The 13,094-nt window shown below is 38.7% G+C and overlaps 1 protein-coding gene across 1 annotated transcript; it reads right to left on the bottom strand.

The window, feature by feature from the left end:
• Positions 1-6,465: 6,465 nt before the first annotated feature.
• LOC143888905 (uncharacterized) lies at positions 6,466-8,276 on the bottom strand. The gene is made up of 2 exons (XM_077393287.1): positions 7,214-8,276; positions 6,466-7,094 (listed from the first exon to the last, which is right to left on the bottom strand). Exons 1-2 carry the CDS (start codon positions 8,274-8,276, stop codon positions 6,466-6,468), a joined length of 1,692 nt encoding a protein of 563 aa, XP_077249402.1.
• Between the last annotated feature and the right edge of the window lie 4,818 nt (positions 8,277-13,094).

Below are 13,094 nucleotides of genomic sequence, written 5' to 3' on the forward strand. Positions count from 1 at the left end.
TGATATGCCTTAGCCAAAGAGTCGAATTGATGAGATGATATTGATTGTTCAACCAATGGCCCACAAATGGACATGACTGATAGGTTTGAGTTGTGGTCCTTGTGAGCATTCCTTTGTTAGTAAATGTGAGTTTTAAGCAATAGAATCTCCATGATGGCCCGTAACTAACTTCTAAATCAAGTAGATGTCACATGTGTGAACCGAGCCAGAAGTTCAGTAAGTTTCTCGTAAAGTCTATAAAAGACGGGATGCGGATAAAGATTGCAAACCAGTACGTGATGCGGGTAGTTTAGGACTTTAGTACATAACATGCACCATTCTTAAAAAGGTAGAGGAAAAAAGATGATTATTACCCTTTGTGACACCATTAGAGCCCAAATAGCATCTTCAGATTTGTTGTACGAGAGTCACAGAGAGATAGAGAGAGAGAGAGAGGAAAGAAGATGAAACACAATGGTTTTTAGTATCAAGGGTTTTGATCATTGATTTGGGATCAAAACCTAGGGACTTTTTAGGTGTTCTTGAAGATTTAACCGCAGCTTTAATCCTCTTGATGCACGGAGACTTTGTAAGGATTTGGATTTCTCCGATTTGAAGATCGAAGTGTGTATCTGTGATGAGAAAGTGACATTTGTCTTTTTCAAAGTGTTAACCTTTATATCTTTCTAATTTCTTGTATTTCCTCAAGTTTTTGGAGAAAACTTGAGAGAGACCCACTTAATTAAAATTTCGTTGGATTTGCCCCATAGATTTTACTTCTTCATAGGAGGGTTTTCCACATAAATCCTTGATATGATTGCTCTCTTGATAGTGTGATTCTTTAATGCATGTATATATTTGCTTCAAAAATTTAGTGGTTTTGCTTCGCAAAAACCTTAGCCATAGATGGAGAACTCATTTCGTTCGTTTGGTTGCACAAACACTCGACATTCATTGGAATTTCAAATGCTAATGAATGTTGATTCCTTGTTTGCTTGCCAACATTGCATGAAGTTCCATTTGACTCCCCAAAATGTTCTAAACATCGTCATTATTTCTTTTTTGCACACTTGCGCCATGTGGCACTAATGTCCCTTCTACTCATCTTCAAACCAAATACTACCAAAATATTAATATTTTGGTAGGAGAATAGTTGAAAAGGTCTTGTCTTTCCTCTTTCTATTTCTCTCCCTTCTCTATCCCTCTCTTCACTCCCTGTTTTTATTAATGGCACCCGTACTTTCTCCACTACTCTAGGAAAGAACTATGGTGCAACCAAACACTACTTACCACTATTCCACTATTCTTCTAAACAAATAAATTGCTTGTCTCCTCCTTTTGACTTCTTATTCTATTAGTCTTCGAGCCACTACCGTTCAACCAAACATAGCCTTGAAGGAAAACTTTTTGGAAGATTTTTTTTCCTCAGGTGCAAAGAGCCCATTAACCTAATTTTATCATTCCCACAATGACATTGCAGAGACGTAGAATTTTGACATGTCGTTCTCACACAGTTTAAGTAACATTATTATGTCGGACAAACTAGATAAGCTTGCCGCTTTTTGAATTTCGCCCACCTTTACTGTTACAACTTCTTTTGTAATTGGGTGGTTGTGGTGTCTTGCATTTTGATGTGAGTGCTGTGGGTCCTGTAGCAAGTCTCCATGAATGCACCGAGAACACTAGCGGTATTTATTCCATGTGTGCCACGTTACTGTGGTGGCCCATTCCTGTGATATCAAAATGACTTAGACCATTCATCAGGTGGACCCCATAACTGAGGTGCCTCAGTTTAAGGGTTGAATTGATGAGATGATATTAATTGTTTAACTAACGGCCCAAAAATGTAAATGATTAAGAGAATTGAGTCGTGGTCCTTTGGGAGTCCTCCTACTTATGGTTAGGATTTTCCATTAAGGCGATGTCTGGTTGCCATGAATTTTTTTTTTTCATGATAAATCGATGTCTCTGTGATGGTGGTGAGAGAGGGAGTAGAGCAGTTGGGTGCTAAAAATCAGGAAAAAGTGAAAATCTGATTTGAGTATTTTTTTTTTTTTTTTTTTTGCCACTTCTTATCACCGGAGAGACTTGTTTTCTGTTTTTTGTTTCCTTATTTTTCGCAACTTCACCCTCATCATCACTTAGAGACACGGATTTATCATGAAAAATAAATTCATGGTAGCCAAACATGCGTAAGTGTGTTTCTCCTAAAGCCGATATCATAGTGTGTAGTGCAGTGTAAGCTTGCATGTTTTCTAATACGGAAGGTAGTACGCCCATGACTCTTCCACGGCAAAGTGTGCAACATGCACCCGAGCTAATAAGTAGGGTTTAGGGATTTGTAACAAAAGAGAGAAATAATAGTTACTACGTAACTCGATTTATGTCATTTTGTTTTTGAAAATGTTCAACAGGTGTAAAACAAATTTTACATCGCTTAATTTTTATTTTTATTTTTTTTTATGAAATAGGGTATCCCCACCATAATTTTTAGGGCGGGACTATTTCCTACGGATCCGTGTAATCACCCATAAACCACGCACATCGGGTAACCGAGGGGATTCTAATACGCGTTAATGGGGAGCATACCCATGACTTTAAGCCAAAGAACTACACCAGTACGGGTTTTACCGCGTAAACTTGAACAAAGGAGACAGCTGTCCTTGGGCTTCATGGATTTTAAAGATGATTTACTATCAATTTTCGATTATAAAGATATCTATCCAGATTATGAAATTACAAAGAAACACATAGTAAAAGTAGTCCGAATCAATCCAAATTTTGTGAGAACATGTCATTCCAGTAGTAAATCTCAAGTACATATTTCCAGAATTTTTTATTGTAATTTTTTATTTTTCAGATTTAATATGGCATGCTTGATTTAGCATAAAAAATCATAAGACATATCTAACAGTAACCAAAAATCTTGAAAACTTCACTGGAGATCACATCAGGTTTTAGTTACTTCTCATCCAAATTGTACTTCTGAAAACCCTGTATATTTTTCAAAAATTAGTTTTTCCCAAAAATGCCCCTAGAATTAAATAAATTTTTAAACCCCTTAAATTAAATCCAAAATTCTTCAAAAAAATCGTACTGTTTGAAAACCTTAAAAGTCTGTTATGCGTAAATTTTCATTGATTTTTTATCTGTTTTGACATCTTTTAAAATTCGATATTTGAAATTTTATCCCTTTAAGGGTAGAGTTCAACAAGTCAAATCGCGGTCAAAACGAAATCAAAATTCATTGAAATTCCAGATTTCTATACTTTTTAATACACAAAAGACTCAGAGATTGAAAAATTCAAAAAATTGCAAAGGCTTATTAGAATTGCTTTGTAAAATGGGTTTAAACCCTCTTAAGTTCAAAAATTAGATTTTAATATTAAAAAAATAGATTTTCCAAGAAAAATTTCAGATTATGAAATAACCTAAACCTGATCTCATCTTCTCAAAATTTCACATGGAAACACTTTCATCTTCATACTTTTTCAAAGAAAATCACAAATTCAGTCCTAGCTACACGAAAGAGGGTTTTGGAAGACCAACCTTGCTAGCTCTCCTCGTCTATAGGGTAAGTAATCCTTGTATATACGCTTTGACTTATCCTTTTTATTGCAAAGAAAACTCCGAAGAATAATAATATAGCCTCCAATATATTGAATATGTTGAATATATGAAAGCACTTTGTGTAGAACCAAGTGGTTGAGCACACAAAAAAGTGGAATAAATTCCAAGAGGGACGAATTTTTCAAGGGGAGGGCGAAATGTTGTGTGTGATTGCTTTTATAGAAAAGATTAGGATTGAGAGAAGATTAGTAGTTTCCAATGTGAGAGCTCATTTCTTTAAGTTGTTTCCAATTTATGCTTTGACTTTCTCATTCTTTGATTTTCATATTGAACTTATTTATAAACCTTGTTTCTTGCAAGCTAAGCAATGTTAAATTACACAATAGAGATCCTTCAAGATCAATCTAGAAGCCTTCTCACATAGGAAACTAGCTTTTATGAATGATTTTCGTCCAAAGAGGGTTGTCCAACATTTGATCTCATTTTTGACCTATTTAGAGGCTGATTCAGGAAAATTCGTAAACTAGAAAGTTGTAGATCTTTCCGAGATGTTCGAAAAAAGTATAGTAGCGAATTTTTGGGACGAGAAGGTAAAAAGTTATAGCAATTTTACTAACCAGACCATACTGGTCATTTATAATTATAACTCTTCCTTCTTTTTATTCTTTTCTTTTTAAAAAAAAACGCATCAAATATGACATCACCATCCCACCTCATCTATATTGAGCACCCAACTAAGTGGGCCACCCATGTGGGGTGCCCACTTATGTGGCCGACCACATGGGTGGGTCCACTTGGGCCCCTTCCTATGTGGGCTTTGCCCAATGGGCCTTCTCACATGGGTTTTGGGTTTTTTTCATAAAAATTTAATAAAATTCTTTTAAATTCAATATTTTATATATAGACCCACCTCATTGACATTTATGGTGCACCCCTAACACGTAATCGAATCATCTTTTTTGGGAAAATAACTTTTCGGACCAAAATGCCCCTATTTGACCATTACACGTCCAAATGCGACCAAAATACCCTCAAATTGGTTCACCCCTAAAAGGGAAAGTTAAAAATGGAAAGTCTTTGTGGTCAGACTTCAAAAATAGAAACTTTTAAAGTTAGGTCCTTTTGGTGAGCAATATAAAAAAGGATCATTTGGTATCCCCTGAAAATACCCAAAATGCCCTTGACACATAAAATTTCCTAATCAAGTAAAACCCCTGAGAAATTCTAAATTTAGCAGGTTTTTCAAAATTCATGAAATCATCTAAGATTCCTTAGATACACCCTAGAGGTCAAATGAAACACATTGGAAATGACCAAATTACCCCTAAGGTGCAAAATTTGGTGAAACTAGCGAAAATCCTGAGAAATTTCAAAAATAGCAGGTTTCCTAAAATTCAAGAAATGACTCGAGATTTCTCAGATACGGTCCAGGGATCAAATGAATCACACAGGAAAAGACCAAAATACCCCTGAAGTGCAAGAATAAGAGAAACTCTGATAAATCTAAATTTAGCAGGTCTCCCAAAACTTATGAAATTACTCATGATTCCTCAGCCATACTCTCAAAATGATTTTGGATATATTGGAAATGATCAAAATATCCATAAGACGATGAAAATGTGGAAGCCCTATGAGTTTCTAAAAATAGCGGGTTTTTTCACTTGTTTGAAAACTTGAACTTCCATCTTCCAGATACTGTTGGGAACACCCTAGAAACCTTTAGGATTGCGAAAACACCTAAAATGAGATGAAATCTATCCTAGAATGCATAGATACCTAATATATTGCGGAATATCGACTCAAGACTTGATGAAACTACCGAATCTTTTGCTTTTTAAAGCATAGCAAAATGGGGGTGTCTACACTTTATTGCCAAAGGACGGACCTTAACTCCGATTGAAATATCAACCATGGACGCGAGAGTGGCCAAAGCATCTGTGAATCTGTTTCTCAATCTGGAGATGTAGGTGAAACTGATGTTGTGGAAACTCTTCATCAGGCTTGTAAGGTAAGTGTGGTACATAATCAACCTATCTTCTTTGGTGAGCCATTTTACATTTGTTTGACAAATGATTAACAGAGAATCTCTGTATACATCGAGGTCTTGTACCTCTAAGGACATGGCTGCTTCCAATCAGGGCTAGTTTCTCGAACAGATACGTCATTGGATCCATACGAGACATGAGGAAAATTCTCTTTGGGTGGCCCATACTAATGCTAGACAGATTTTCTCCAGTTGAGTGTAATTCAGTTCATATTCCAACATCTTCTTGCTGAGATAAGAAAATGGCATTTCCTTTCTTGTTTCTGGATCTTATTGTGCCAACATACATCCAAGAGACGTGTCCGTGGTTGAAAGATACATAAGGAATGGTCGTCCGGCGACTGCTGGTGATAGAACCAGTGGTGATGATAGACATTCTTTGATTTTCTCGAAAGCTTATTGACACTCAGAATTCCATTGCTTGGATGCATTTTCTTTAGAAGCTTGAAGATTGGTTCACATGTACTGGTGAGCTGGGTGATGAAACGGCTTAAGTACTGAACTTTTCCTAAGAATCCTCTAATTTCTTTTTCTGTTTGCGGAGAGGGCATCTCCTGAATGGCTTTGACTTTAGAGGGGTCCACCTTGATTCCTTTGTGGCTGACAAGGAAATCTTGCAGTTTTTCAGAAGTAACTCTGAAAACACATTTGTTTGGGTTAAGCCGGAGCTTGTATTTTGCAATTCTTTCAAAGAATTTTCTCAATATGCGGATATGATCTGCTCGATCCTTGGCTGTGACAGTCATGTCGTCAACATATACCTCTACTTCCTTGTGAATCAGATCATGTAAGAGGGTAGTTGTAGCCCTTTGATAAGTTGCACCAGCATTTTTGAGACCGAATAGCATCACTCCGTAGCAGTAGGTTCCCCACTATGTAGTAAACGTTGTCTTAGCCTTGTCTTCTGGAGCCATCTTTATCTGATTGTATTCTGAGAAAACATCCATGAAGGAGAGCAAGGCATGACCTGCCGTATTATCGACGAGGATGTCGATGGGAGGCAAAGGAAAGTCATCCTTTGGATTGGCCTTGGTTAGATCTCTAAAATCGACACAGCAATGCATTCTTCCATTCTTCTTGGGTATGGGAACAATGTTTGTCAACCAATCGGGATATGTGACAATCTCTAGAAATCCTACTTTCAGTTGATTTGTCACGTCGTCCTTGATTTTGAGAAGCCATTCAGGCCTCATATTTCTGAGCTTCTGGTTCTTCGGCTTAGCTTCTGGGTAGAGAGGGATATGATGCTGGACAATGTCCTCACTTAATCCTGGCATGTCTTTGTATGACCAGGCAAATACTTCTTTGAATTCTTTTAACAATTTGATTAATTCTGCACGTTCTTCAGGGGATAAGGTTTTGCCAATCTTAATCTCCTGAAGCAGTGGTTCAGTGCCTATGTTAATAATTTCAAACTCATCTTCTAATAGTTTTGCTCGACGTTGCTCCCTTTGTTCGATTAAATTTTTAATCTCGAGGGGAGTTTCGTCCGTTTCCTCATCTGAGGAGGTTTGTTCGATATTATTTAAAGCATTAGTTTCAATATTATCAAGAGACAAAGGCAAGTACAAAGAAATTTCATTAGTTCGTAAGAAACATCGGAAGAACTGACTAACGTGCCTTCTTCAGGCTTAGATACATTTGAAACAGGTTTAGAAGATAAGTCAAAATCGGAGAAGGACTCTGACTCAGAGTCCAAAGGGATAGCTATAGTGAGGAGTGGGACAAAGGTATCTGTCCAGTTGGAGAGCTCTGAATTGCCAGCATTGGTAATCATACTCTGAGGGAAGACCATTGGAGCGGATTTCCTGATAGTACAAACTAAAAGAGAGTCTTCTTGGAACATTAATCGCATCAGTACGGGTTCAAGATAATCTGTCCAATCAAACTTCAAAGTCTCTGCACTCCTGTATTGCTTTCTCCACCAGACGTCATCTTCTTCACCTGGCCAACCCGTCGCAAAGAAGATTTGAAATCCAGGCACTCTCTCGCCTGTGATAGGATGTGTGGACCATTCTGGGAAACCATAGTAGGGGAAGTCTTCTCCTTCCCGACAGAAATGACCATTCAGTGTTAACTTGATATCTGGCATTGGCATGACCTCACCAGCTTTTGTGTATAACCTCCTTCGGGTTAGGCTGCGGTACATATCTTGTTCCTCCTGATGCGTGTTGCGGTAGCCGGGACAAGTTGTCCCGACATTGGAAGGGAAATGAAGATCATCGAATTGGACTACTCCTTGCTGATATCGTCCTAATCTCATTCCTGGGATGTATCCATTGATCTTGAGCATGGTAGATACAATAGGGTTGATATCGTGAGGGAGTGGGACCAATTCTTTCTTGGCTTGTTCCCAACTGATATGAGTGACATCGAGATGGAAACCGTTAAGGTAGACACTGCCTTCTTCTGACTTGCCATGGGGATCTGACAGGATAGCACCAACTTCTAAGTCTTCGTCGCCTCGAACTGTGATTACTCTGCTACCTTTCATGAGCTTGAACTTTTGATGCAGAGACGAGGGTACAGCTCCCACTTTGTGAAGCCAGGGTTGTCCTAACAACAGATTGAAGGAGGACATGATGTCAAGTACTTGGAATTCGACATCAAAAGTTTTACCGGCCATGAAGATGGCAATAGACAGAGTTCTGATTACATCTCGTCGGGAGTAATCATAGGCCATGATGCCTTAATCGGACGGGGTGAAGTCATCGGGACCGAAACCAATAGCTGTGGCCGTGCTCAGTGCACAGATGTTTAAGGCGGAACCATTGTCCACGAGTACGGAGGGTACCTTCTTCTGATTGCATAGCATAGTAACTAGGAGAGGCTTGGAATGAATATTTCCTTCAAGAGTCAGATCTTGGTCTGAAAACAAGAGGGTCGTGGAGGCTCTGGCTGCTGCAACTAAATTCGTAAGCTGCTCGGGTGTAGTGTCTTTTGACACTTGAGAAGTCTGCAAACTTTTGAGGAGAACTTCTCTGTGTTTAAGGGAAACCATCAGTAGTCTCCAAAGCGAGATATCTGCCCGAGTCTTGCTGAGTTGCCTGATGATGTTCAGATCTTCTTGATCAATCTCTGTGTTAACAACCTTTCGTTTGACAGCGTCGATCTGCTCGTCTGACCTGAGTTCCGCTGATTTGTAGTTTCTACCACCCCTAGTGAGATGTCCCACTTCTGAAGTTCCAGGACCACTGATTCTGAGATCTTCTAATGACAAGACGAACAGAGTTTCGTCTATTCCAGCTCCATCTAGGTCTAGAACATAAGGTTCTTCGTCGAAATCTACGCAAATGGGAAGAGGATATGATTCCTCTTCCCTGATTTCTCGTACGTAATTATTATTATCGGTTCCCCACGAATAGGGTTTGATAGTGCAAATTAGGGATGAGAAATCGATTTGCGGAGATTCAACAAAGAAACCATTTATGGTGGAAGAAGACAGATTGTGGTTTGGGAGAGGGTTGGTATCGATATTTGGCCCATACGGGAGAATGAATTGCTTCCTGTCCAGAAGGTCTTGGATAGCATGTGTCAGAGCGAGACATCTATCAATTTGGTGTCCTTTACCCTGATGGTACTCACAATATTCTCTGTTGTTCCAGCTTCTGGGCAGAGAATTAGGAGCCGGACGAGGTGCAAGTAGAAATATTTTCTTTGCTTGGAGAAGCAATTTCATGATGGTGGTGGGGGTAGCTGCTAAGGGAGTGAATTCAATAATCAAAATAATCAATCCCATGCTCCCTCTCTCTACCCAAATTAGACAATTTAAACTCAGTCTTACACAATGTTTTAACTAGTACTCACTATCTCAAATTCAAATGAAACTATCAAAGATTTCAGGAACTAAGCCTCTGCCTCCTCGTTCGAACCCCTATGATCAAAATCTAAAATTTGTTAAAAACCACAGTCAACCGAAGCCCAGTACATAATAACATGTTACTCCAGTTTAGGGTCTAAGCATGCTGAGAACAAAAGGGTTAAACAAAGGGATCAATATCGGGTACAAAGTCTCATATATGGAGGATTTTATAAAGTAAAAGAGTATACATTATAAGATATGGCTAAGAACAAGAGCAGCGTGATCCAAACAAAACTGGAAACATATACATATTAGTGCAAAGAGATCATATATCAAGTTGGTCCATTAAGCAAAGTCGTACAAAGAACAATACCACCTCGAGGTCATCGGCCTGGTCAAAAAAGCATGTTATTGCTATCACCGACCACCCACGGTGTTAGAACTAGTTCCTCACATATCATATACCTGTCGGTAGGGCCAGCGTTCCTTCCAACTGGCAGGATCCATATAACTAGTGTAATACCCCCAAAATGGTAGGGTCCATATAACCAATGCACTACCCCCAATTGGTAGGGTCCATATAACCCAAGCCACCAGAAGAAGTGTCCACATCGAATAATATCAAAGGTTCAATAAAAGGTAAAGAGAGCAATACTTTGGTCTAGGGAACAAAATGCAGAAGTAGCATACAAAGACGACAAATAATCATAGAAAATGACTAGGCAGTCTACTAATACAAGTACCCTAAGGAGAAATGAAGGCTGGCATAAAATGCCCAGGTGATGCTCCTGCATCATATTCTTATAGGCACAAGAGCATAAGTACATAGGTCTTACAAATGAGGGCACACAATCGGTCAAGGATAACAAATCACCAAAGTAATATGCACTTACGTACCTTATTATTAAATGAGATCTCTCCCGCTTTCAATTGGAGGATCAATGCCTACTCAATACCTATGCAATACATCAATTAAGGGGGTTTATGAGGTGTGTCATTGTAGACACCCCCATTTTGCTCCGCTTTAATCAACAAAGAAGTTAGTGTTTTTCTATCGGTTTTCTAGTGTCTTTCCTTTCCGCGTCCGTCTCTTACATCTTTAAATCTTTTCGGTCATTTCTGTCGTGTTTCGTATTTTCCCGCTAAGTGTTGGTACGGGTAATTCTTGAGAATCCAAGCAAGAGAGGATTTTTGACCCATTTGCTGGGCCTGCATTGAGCACTTTGATTAAATTTGGATCAACCGAGTTGGCCCATGTAAGAAACCCTCAAGTCATCTGTGGAGCTTACTAGGGTTTTTGACGATCAAATTTTATGAGAAGAATAAGTTTGCCCAACATGGAATGGGGACCATATTATGATGATCGAAGCCATTCCTCGATAGTTCATGAATTGATAGGTTCGGATCAGCCCATGGATATGATTTGAAGGGCGCGAATAATTTAAATTGTGGAACGCTGTTTGGATGCTGTGGATCAGCCCATGGTCGGTCATTTTTGTGGTGACATCAGTGGGACCCACTTAAGATGTATATGGACTCAATCGGGATTTGAACTCTTGGATTTTCTTCCTTTTGTTCAAATTCTAAGTTGCCTTAAAAAGGGAATTACTTGCAGCGAATTTGAAATTATTGTAAATATGGAAGAAGGATTCTCATCCAACCATTGGATAGAGAATCAAGGGTCAGTGAAGTATTTGTTCTTGACCCAATTGCAGAGGGATTCCAAAGAACAAAAAATCTGTGAAGCATTAACAAGGTAAGTCGGGCATGATTTTTAGAATACTTGATCACACATCCTTCTAAAAAGAGTAAGCTCTGATATTCTTCTAAAAAAACCGTGGCCCATCATCCTCCTAAAAAAAGCAAGCTTTGGGATTGTTCAAAAAAAACAAACCGTGGCTCATGATCCTCCTAAAAAAAGCAAGCTTGGGGATTGTTCAAAAGGGGAAAAATCGTGGCTCTCATGAGGAGAGAAGAGAAAGCAAGCTCTGGGGGATTCTAGAAAAAAAGAAACAAGAACGGTGGCTCTGTTTTCTGTGAAGGACAACAGCAGCTCTGTGAAAAAAAAAAAGAAAAAAGAAAAGGGGAGACAAGAACAAGGTGGATCGGTGGTCTCTAGAGGAGGGAGGTCTCACATTTTTCTTCCGGGCAACAGTGGGTTGAATTTCAATTTCAAAAAAGAAAAAAAAGAAAAAAAGCAGAGAATTGGCTCTTTCTCTAAGAAAGGTCTCTCTCATATCTTAGGAGCCGATTCTCTCATGCTCTTCTATCTCAATCTCTATCTCTCTGTCATCCCTCTCTATCTCTCTATATCCTTCTCTGTTTCTCATGCTCGGTCTCTGTGATCTCACAACTTCTCTATCTCTCTGTTATCTCACAGCCCCTACATCTCTTTGTCATCCCCCTCTGATCCCTCCCCACTCTCTCATGCTCAACGGCCCTCTCGTCTCTCTCTAGCCCATTAAAGAAGGAAAACAGAGCATCTCATTCTCACCCACTCTCTGTTTCTCACTCTCTCCCTCTCTATCTCACTCTCTCCCTCTCTATCTCTCTGTCTATCTCTGTCTATCTTTCTCACTCTCTATCTCTCTGTCTATCTCCCTCTCTATCTCTCTGTCTATCTCTCTCCCCCTCTATCTCTCTGTCTATCTCTGTTTATCTTTCTCACTCTCTATCTCTGTCTATCTCTCTCACTCTCTGTCTCGTTCACTCTCTGTCTGTCTCTATCTCACTCTTTGTCTATCTCTCTCACTCTCTGTCTCGTTCACTCTCTGTCTATCTCTCTCACTCTCTATCTCTCTCACTCTTTGTCTATCTCTCTCACTCTCTGTCTATCTCTCACACTCTCTCTCTCACACTCTCTCTCTCTCATTTTCGTTCACTCTCTGTCTCTCGGACTCCTACTCCCTCTCTGTTTCGCTCTCTCTCACTCTCGCCATTTATCTGAGTGGTGAAGAAAAACAAAGAAAGAAAAAGAGAAAGAAGGGGATCGGATTGCACGTCGGCGAGCTTTTTCGGATTCTTCGGCTCTTGGATTCGGTGAGGATCTCGACCAAAGGTAGGTACACTATTTTCATATTTTTCCAGAATTGTTCTGTATTTTTTTATATATTTTTGCATGGTTTTAGCATTTAATCGTATTTAATTCAATATTATATGGGTGTGCTCAAAATTATGTTTTACATGAGTGTTTCAAGTCCGATTCGTCTCAAAATTTAATACACTGATCTGTTTAAATAGACTAAAACAACTATCGGATTGGATCGGACATTGGATCAAAGGATTTCGAGAATTTGAGTGGAGATCAAAATTTCATTTAAAATAATGACTGAGATATTAAGAAATTGGAAAAAATAGCTATCTCAGGATGACCTATTTTTTGGAATATTAAAATTTTTTAAAGTTCATCACATCAGAACAAGGGTAAAGGACATTTTCCAAAGTCGTAATTTTCTCAAAAATCACGTTTTAAAAATAGAAAACTCTTCAAAAACATCTTTTTGAAGAGGAAAAATGGAAAATATACCAAATAAGGTCCAAAATTAATGAAATTTTGTGGAAAAATAATACGATGCTGATATATTCCGCCATGAATTTTTAATGATTTTAGGATTTTATTTGATATATCATTTGATATTTTCTTTGAAAACAACCAGATTTTGCGAGGTCTTTTATTAATATCAAATCATAATTAAAATT

The sequence above is a fragment of the Tasmannia lanceolata genome, unplaced genomic scaffold, assembly GCF_043159265.1.
Source record: "Tasmannia lanceolata isolate RefF3 unplaced genomic scaffold, GAP_Taslan_0.1 ptg000012l, whole genome shotgun sequence".
Lineage (NCBI taxonomy): Eukaryota > Viridiplantae > Streptophyta > Magnoliopsida > Canellales > Winteraceae > Tasmannia > Tasmannia lanceolata.